Source organism: Tetrao urogallus, assembly GCF_951394365.1.
Source record: "Tetrao urogallus genome assembly, chromosome: 4".
Taxonomy (NCBI): Eukaryota; Metazoa; Chordata; class Aves; order Galliformes; family Phasianidae; genus Tetrao; species Tetrao urogallus.
The window spans coordinates 59,177,187-59,186,703 of NC_136817.1; the positions used below are offsets into that span (position 1 = coordinate 59,177,187).

The 9,517-nt window shown below is 34.0% G+C and overlaps 1 protein-coding gene across 1 annotated transcript in view; it reads right to left on the reverse strand.

Annotated features, from left to right (window-relative positions):
- EVC2 (EvC ciliary complex subunit 2) overlaps positions 1–9,517 on the reverse strand; it is a gene marked incomplete at both ends in the record, with an annotated part of 62,153 nt that overhangs the window by 11,490 nt on the left and 41,146 nt on the right. The window contains 3 exons of the mRNA XM_079534149.1: positions 212–439; positions 5,844–5,966; positions 7,463–7,702. Coding sequence (XP_079390275.1) covers positions 212–439; positions 5,844–5,966; positions 7,463–7,702 — 591 coding nt within the window. The remainder of the gene's footprint in view (positions 1–211; positions 440–5,843; positions 5,967–7,462; positions 7,703–9,517) is intronic.

Sequence of the window (9,517 nt, forward strand, 5' to 3'; positions counted from 1 at the left end):
ATAAATAATCTTAATATATCATCTCTGGCTCTTACACTTTTCTTTGCTTTATTTGTTTTAGTTGGAGCACTAGAGTGCAAATAAACACAGAAATTCAAGAGCAGACCATCAACAGATGCAAACCAGCACAGCTAAACTAACGTCCAATAAGCCACCATGCCAGCTGCTGTCTCCCAGCAGGAACTTTCCTTTTCACAACTTCATTACTTACCGGATTATTAGCTTTTAAAATCTGAATACATTCCGATTTTGACAGTGTTTTTGACATGCTCAGGTTTTCCAAGAGGAAAGCTTGCACACTTATGATTGCTGCATAGAGCTCCAGCATTTTGCATTTTTTAACACTCTTTTGAAACTCTAAAGAAGCAATATATTCCCCAAGTTTATTTTCCAGATCATGTATCTGACAGTCTTTCTCAAGTAGCAACTCATAATTGACCTAAAAGATAATGACAGACAAAAGATAACAAGATTAACCTAAAACATTACATGTACACTCATGATTTTACTAGTCTGGAATTAACAAGCTGGATTAAAACAGCAAAGAAATCAAAGCTGTTATTAGCTTAAAAGGTGTTTACAGCATTACATTTCAGGCTTTCACTCTATTTACAATGATAAAAAAAAAAAAAACTGCATTTAGGTGAGATATTTCAATGTGATAAGGCTTCATTTTATGTAAAGATAACTTTAACATTAAATATTAACCTGGAATACAGTGTCTACATTAATATTTAATGTAACAAAAGTAAAAATTAGAGTACAAATAACTCTCTGCTTACCTGTGTCATTGACTAAATAATAAGACAAAATATATCCTTTTACTTAGCAAAAATAATAAAATGCATGGAAAAACTACATTTAGTTTTCAAATTGGCATGTGTCAGTTGACAGTGACCAGTAAAATTCAACCTACTATTCTTTAAGTAAATAACTAAAAATTCTCTTTTGTAAACAACGTTAAACTATAGATCAAGAGCCAGCTGGTAATGGATTTCAGACAGGATTAAAACTAGACTGAGTAAACATCAAAGAAAATCAAATTGAAATGCTCTGACTCAGTAACTATGTTGCCGCCACACATCTAATGGGACCTTAACAAAAAAAATCCATGAGTGAAAGGCAAACTGCATTTACAAGCACACAATCAAAAGCAATGTGATTGACGAGCCCTCCATTCTCTACCACTGACATTCATGACCAAGGAAATTGCCCCTGCATCTGTTTTTCTGCGTCTCAAGTCATTAAAACCTTATTAGCTTTCCATTCATGCTAGTTTTTATTCCATTCATGTTTATCAGAATTACATTGTTTTTTAAATTTATTTCGTGGTTTGCTTTAAAGAATGATGCTCATGATTTTTCTCTGGATATTTAATTGGTAAGAAATTTCTCAAGAGTGATCATGTATCACCCAAATTCTATTATCCCACAGATACAGCTAAATTCAAAATATGATTTGCAATAAACAATGCTTATGGTATGTTCGTGCTCATATGATTTTCTCCAAATTTCCATTACATCATTTGGAACATCCTTGAACACAAAGGAAAGACAATTATCATCGGGACATATCTCTAAGAAATGAGTTAGACAATTACAACAAAAAAGTAAAGAAATCATCTTATAAGCACATTGTATTTAAGCTCAGAGATCATACTGGAAATACAGTAAACCTAAATGCTAAAAACTAACTTGTCACTCTTGAACAGTGGAATCACACCTCTTCAGTGAAAAGCAAAAATAATGGCCAAAATCTGGAGTTGGTGCTCCAGCTGTTTCCAACTGCTCTTAAAAACAATAAACAAAAGTAGATGATTTGTATCTTAAGCTACATCCAAAAATATCCATTTCTTGTTCCAGTTTTCAGTAGTCTATATTCTGTACTAATATTATTTTGGTGTGTATATCTTTTACATTCTTTGCAAGTAGGTGAGAAAAATAAAATGAATTTGAGGTATTTTCACTGCCATGCTTTTTACTGAAAAGCTGATAACTTCAGCATGCCCTATCTAACCTCACAATCCAACAGTTCACAAACAAGCAAGCATTCAGACATCTACATTACACTCTAGCAACATGAAACAGAAATCATGTAAAACCAAAAACTTCTGTAAAGCATTCTACAAATCACAGTTTTGGTTTGGATTGTACGAGGCAGCCAATCCCACCCAGCTCAAGGTTTGTTTGTTGTTTTGTTTTTCTAACTTGTCAAAGAAAACTTGCTTTCAAAATCCAAAACGTTATTTCAAGATATTCTTATGAGGCAACAATACAAGACTATGGGCTGGAAAAAAGATTACTCCACACACCAGTGCAAATATTTTAAAAGTCCTCCTTTGGAAACTTGTGCACAAGAAAAACTTCTTCAAGTTACATTTGACTTGATGACTTAACACCTTCCTAGCAGCAGCTGGTGTCTACCAAGGCATTCCCTGCAGACGGAAATAAAACACTACCGATGACAATTTAAAGGGCAGTGCTAGAAATGAACCAGGCTGGACAACTGGTGCCACAAATCACGTTTTAAATTTTGTCATGGTTGAGTGCTGAGAACAATGGAATCACAACAGAATGATTTATATTATGATAGTGATATAATTCAATATAATACCACCTGTTCAAGGAATGGGGAAAAAAGTTCAACAGCACCTACCTGACTAGAATCAAATAGGATCATTTTCAAATGCTTTTGTTTGTGATGCTCTCTATCCAACATACTAGGGCAACTTCTAGCTAGTATAAATGATAATTAATTAATATATATTAAATAATCTAAGTTATTTAGCACTCATTCATTAGCTTTAATGTGTTATGAAAAATAAATAAATATATATATATATTCATTCTGAGGAACTGGTTCTCTTTCTCATCCAGCTTGTATTTACATCTCTACAATACTGTCCATCTGCCAGAACACGCACAATCTTTACAATATCTCAGAAAGTGGAAAACATATTCTTGTGGAAAGATTTGGTTTATATGACATAAAATTAGTAAGCAATATCTGAAGGCTGCTTTTGTTGTTTAGGAAAAAGATGTGCTGTAAGCCTTTAAAGATACAGATAAAAAACTACACAAATGTTGTGAGAGATGTGTGCACACAACTGAATTTAAGACCTGCTTCTTTCCTCACAGAAGGTTCCATTTCAGATACAAGGATTTTAAGTGAATTATATGAAATCTGAGGATGGGTGAATGAATATGTATGAATAAATGAGTGATCACGTAGAAGCTTGAATTCATTATTCATTTAAATGGATAAGGATTGAAATACAGTTTTACACTTCATATAGACACAAGAATGTATATTTTAATTGCAGCTGAATTAAAAGGCCGAAGAGATATTGATGACAGAAAAACATACTTCCTTTGTTAACCATTCCAAATATCACACAGATTTACACATGATGTTAAGTACATTCCATGAACCATAAGATTTATAGTTCAAACTGCAAAACAAGGTAATATTTATGTATTATTAAGTATGAAACCATATGCTAACTGTGCCCAAATACGTAAGAAGGATATTCCAGATTTATTATTCAGGTTCTATTCAACATCATAAAATAAATCAGCTGCTCTTAAACAAATCACTGCATTGCTCAGACAGGTAGTATTATTTATCTCTCTCCACCTGAGTTTCTTTTTGCCTGTTGTTAGTTCTGGAATCACAGAACTATCTCCAATCTCCAAACAGAAATGAATCTCCAAACAGAAATGAATTTGGGAAAATGAAAGTTTGCAAGTAGATCTGACTTCAGCATGATATACGTGATAACTTCAGTCAAAGCTAGATGAAATACTGGTTTCAAACTAAATTATAAACTTCTTCTAAACCAGTAGTATTTCCTTGCCACTCATGAAGGATTTTACCATATAAGCAGAAGACTGTAAAAAAACTGCTTGTCACTGTACAATTCAGTGTAATACATTAGAATATCAAAATACATCGTTTATGATGAATCAACTCCTATGTCTGAACTTTGGCTGCTAACACCACTTAAAATGCTTGAAGTAAATTAAAAAAAATAATTCAAATTCTGTAAATGCACTATGGTTAGTCCTCTGCTTGAAAGCACTGGCTTCCAAATTCAATACTTTATTCACTAATTGCTAATTAGTGATGTCTCCATCTTCAATTTTACAAATAATGGAAATGATCTGAAAATATACTTCCTTACATGCAGTTCCTAAGACTTTTCTCATGCAAGTCTATTACCACTGAGAGTTTTTTTCAGCCCCATAGGGTAAACAGAGTAAGGTCACTATTTTTACCACTGTCTTTCTTTTGAGATAGGTAACTGCTATATCAGAACTGAAATATCTTCATTCCAAATATGCAGAATAGCTAAAAACAGCCATGAAACACAAGTAGATAAAATCTGCTTTCAGTGTTTTTCACAGCACAGTGATGATATTCTCACATAAAGACCAGGCTTCAAACTTAGTATCATAGAATCACAGAATGGCTTGGCTTGGAAGGGACCTTTAAGATCTTTCAATTCTGACCCTGCCCATGGGAAAATTAAAGCAACAAAAGGCATACCAGATGGTGAATGTAAACCAGTAGGTTTGAGAGGATGTAAACCAGAGGATGAGAGAAGGTAAATTTCTAGTTCTAAAACAAAATTCTAACAAAAATTTAAGTCAGTATTTGCACCAAAGTTGTTATAAAAATGAACGCTTACAAGCTGGGCCCATACTAAGTTGTACTTTACAGTTAAAAAATAATAATAATAATTTTTTGGAGGTTATGACAACAGGTATTGAAGCTCAAATGTACCCAGTAACAGATTTGATGCACACTCGGATAGGAGCTCTTAAATTATCAGAGAGTGGCAGAATACACTTGGCCACTTGTCTCACTCTTACATAAGCATTTTCTCTCACTTTCAAAGACTGGATGCTGGATAAACCTTCACTTTTACCATCTGCAACAAAAATAGCAAAGTGCTCATCTCACATAAAAGTAAAATTATTTCTGAATAAACACACTGATCCATGATTTTACATTCCTCAGAATAAAGGTATATAAAGCACAAGGAATAAGTGTAAGAACAAAACTGCATCCAAATTTATACTAAAAGTGTCACTGCAGTCATTTGTGGAAGGATTTTTATCTACAATTTTAACTTCCAATGACACTTGTTCTGCACAGAGTTCACAACAGCTGACCACTACCTCCGTCTAACTGCTGTCACTGTTATATTCATCTGATATAGAAAATTTATGTTACTCATATCATACAAGTGAGAAAGCAAAGCAGAGAAAGATTAAAGAGCATGAACAATGTCTCCCGGATCTCATGGAAAGTCTGGGGGCAGAGAAGGACAAAAACTCCAAAGTCCTGTATTGGCACAAGCCTCACCCATTCCTTAGGGATTAACCAGATTGTGATTGAGACCCTTCCAAAAAGACACCCATTTTATTCAAGACACTCTTAATGAGTTGGGAATAGACAAACCCAGCACCTAACCAAAACATCTTCTAAGAACACACCTCTGGGTTTAGAGTGGCATTTGAAGAGGTCCATAAACTAAATCCTTCTTAGCAGTGAAGCACATTCCACTATTTGAAAGACTCCTTAAGAAAGCCAAAGGACATAGGTACATCTTGCAGTCAATGCATGCAGTAAACCCAACAACCATCTGATGAAACAGTTACCAAAATGCTTTCAGATCTAACTCCAAAAAATTAAAGCAAACTGTTAATTTTAAATGCATCTTAACAAATGTAGTCAAGAGTAGAAAGATCGCTCACTCCATTTCATGTCGTTCATTTTTTATCTTGTTTACTTAAAATTTAGGCTCTGATCCCAGTACAGAAAATGCTTGCATTTACCTTAGTCAAATTTTCAACTTTCAGTGAGTCTTCATAAATGAAAATTTTGTCCTGTAAAGATTTCTTCAAAATATCAATCTTATTTCTATTCTTGGATCCTGTTTTTTTCGTTTTAGAATGCGGCTGTAAAAAGATGAGTGCAAAGTGCTTTATTTGTAAGAGACAGATGGGTATGTTAACATTAAGATTACAACTTACTGTATTTGGCAGATTCAATAATTAATTAAATATGTGGCAAGGACAACTTTCACTAAGAAAATATTTCTAAAATGCATGTGTTGGCTATTCACTCAGAAGATTCCTTTCAGATATTCAGACAAAGCTGGAAATTTCCTTTTAGATTTCTTTCAAGTAGAATTATATATTCATCCTTCCCATGAAACTGTTATAAATTTTATTTTAAACAACCTTTAGCAGTGACAATACAGCAAGATTTTAACAGATACATTATCTCCCCAGCACGGTTAAAAATGAACAAAGAATATTAATTTAAGAGCTACATTGTTTTCCAGACACATTATATGAATCTCAAATGAACCATGATAGTATTAAGGAGCACCGTTCCATGTAATCAAATTATTCTTGACCTTTATATTTCTTGACAAGAATATCAACTAAGTATAATGTACTCTCAGGGAAATGATAACATCTGTTCAACTATAAGGCTTTGCAAAGTCATTTTCTTTTTTAAGTACTTCAGAAATTATTAAGGTTTTGATCTAGCCTACTTTCTATTGCAATTATCCCAAGTTCACTTACACATTTAGAAAACATAACTGAAACAAAACAGAGCAAAGCAAAGTCCTTCATTTACGATGGCATCAAACAAATCATACAGGAAACAATTCTCTTTCTGCTGCTTAAGGACAAAAAACAATTTATGACTCCACAAGTTTTACATTTTACTGAAGGTATTATTAAACACCCTTCATACAATTATTTAAAATTTAAAAAGGGGATAGATTTGATAGATGGGAAAGTTGTTGCGAAAGTCTCTCCAACCTTAAACATACATATACGTAGATTTAAAACAACCAAACAGAAGAAGAAAATCCTCAGTACCTGCACAATTTTCTTGGAAAGAAGAATCAAATATCAAGCTATATTCTTGCCAAGAATGATCAGCTACCTCAGGGATTTCACTTTCTTAAGCAAACAAGACAATGTAGGACATTCCTCTAAAAATACTCCCATATCTGCCCTTACTTCCTCCTTATTGCCAAATTTAGTGAAGCATGGGGGTTGCAGGTAAAATTGCAATTTGGGTCGTGCCTGATCTTCCTGAAGCTTAGCACCGCTCCAGGTTTTGACATTTCAGTGTCTCTCCTCAGAAATGTGCCTCTTTTTGGCCACCCAACTGCTTCCTTCTACCTACACCTTCATCTTGGAGAGGCTGGAGGATACGCAAGCAGTAGCTATATGCAGGTGTATGTGAAGCAAACATACTCCCCTATGCTCAGTTACCTTTTAGTCCACCATCTGCACACAGAGGAAGAGCGTACTTCACAGTCACCCCTATGAAGAAGCTTTTGACCTGTATCTGCACATGAGGCCAACAACCTGTGGATGACCTATATGAACATCTCACCCATTCCTAAATTGATTCCAAATGTTCCCACCTGTATATTGGTCATTGCTAGATTCTGATTGACTTTCAGTAGCTGTGCATCTCTCCACTCCAGCTCAAAAGCCTGAAGTAAAGCTCTTGCTCTTATCTTGGGCAGAGCCAAACTGCTGTCCAGCTGAGAAAAGCAGCAGTGGAACTCCTGCCTCATTTTGAGCAACTTCTCTTCAGATAGTGAAAGGGGCAAAGTTAGAAGACGCCTGTTGGGGAAAAAGAAAAAAAGTAAAGCCATTTGCTGTTCAGTGATACAAACAACTCTGTACAAAATTTTAAGGCATGCAGAAAAATACGAAACTTTGATCATTCTTTTTTTGTCTTATCATACGAGAGTTATTTATTTCTCCTGGGACTGAGATGCTCAACATGTTCAAAATTTCCTTGGAGATACTTCACACAGAACTTCTCAGATTGTAAAAAATCATTTGCAAAATAAAACAGATTCAGAATTAAAAAATAAATATATATAATTCTGAGCACTTATGCATAGAATCCTTCCACTACCACTTCAGAAAATACAGGCTCTGAAGTTAAGGCTGTAATTACGGTAAAGGCTTCTTGTAAAGTTCCTCTGTGCTTTTTCCCAGCACTTAGCTGTCACAGCCACTGAGTGAAAAAAAAGTATCTCTTTATAATAAACTCATATATGTCATCTGTCCCATCACTAAGTGGTTTGACTTGTTCTTGTTCGTAAAAAAGCTTTCAGCAGTCTGAACAACATGGATTACATTTTAACAACGTGAATCACTCAAAACTCATTTTTTGTAGAAGAAAGGTTTCCAACACAGAAGTCTGGGGAACTGCTCCTCAGGTCAAGGTGAAGTTGACATTAAAAAAAAAAAGCCAGAACTTAAATTCATCTTCAAGATTTGACTGACCTTAAACTACAATCATATTCTTATTCTGTGAATAAAATATTATTTGAATATTTGATAAAAGTAGATTAACTTTTTAATCTTTTCTATTTCCCAAAAATGCATTTGCATTTAAAATATGAAGAGTATATATATATATACTCTTATATACTTATATACTCTTATATATACTCTTATATATATATATATATATATATATACACACTCAAACACAGGCTTACAGAAACTCATAGTTCTACTGAAATATTTCTGGGTTTTGAAATGCAGATTCCATTCCTGTTTACTGATTCATCAAAGTACACTCAAACTCTATATTAAAACATTTTCAATATGAGTATTGCTCACTTAAAAATAACTATGGCAATATTACACCAAATAAGCATTTATAGTATTCTTTCTATTCCTCTTGCTGTCTTAGACCTTCAACAGAAGAAAATCCATAGTGTGTAAAGTCTGTAAATCACAATTTTGTAAAGCCCATATTTAAAAAAACTTTCAGCATTAATGATCTTCACAAACTTTGGACTGACTTATTGTCTCTTCAACAAGCAATAAAAAGGAAAAGCTATCACTCAAAATAATTGTGAAAACTATATGGCAGATGAACATGCAAACGTGAGAGCTGGTATCTGTGACTGAAATAACCAAAATCAACAGCCACTGGATTAGAAAAAAGACAGTGATAGATTGTAAGGGCCTTTTGACAGAACAGTTGCATAAATGCTGAAGTTTTTGTATGCATATGCCCATATTTTACTAGAAAAAGCAGGCAACTTACTATTGCTGGAAATAAAGATAGCATCTAACAAATGTAATAGGCAATGCTGTAGACTGGAACACAATTACCTTGGAATCAAAAATTAGGAAATGAAAGACATGCTGGGTCATACAATCTCCTTTCCTGCTCACACAGGTCTGTTCTCAGTAATATATTCTAAGATAATAAGATAAGCTAGAAGATGCACCAAAATGGCTTCCAAGAAAGTATTTAAAATGCTGAACAAAATGCAAGGGCCTTGAAAACAGAACCAAACCAAGATGCAAATGGATTTTATTCTTTAACAAAGCAAACATGCAGTGGACAAGGTTTCTTGCCCTGTCTTGCCTGTACAGCAGACAAACTTAAGAGACATGCTGCCTGGACAAAAACAACCAAGCAAATCTCTTTTATTCATAGA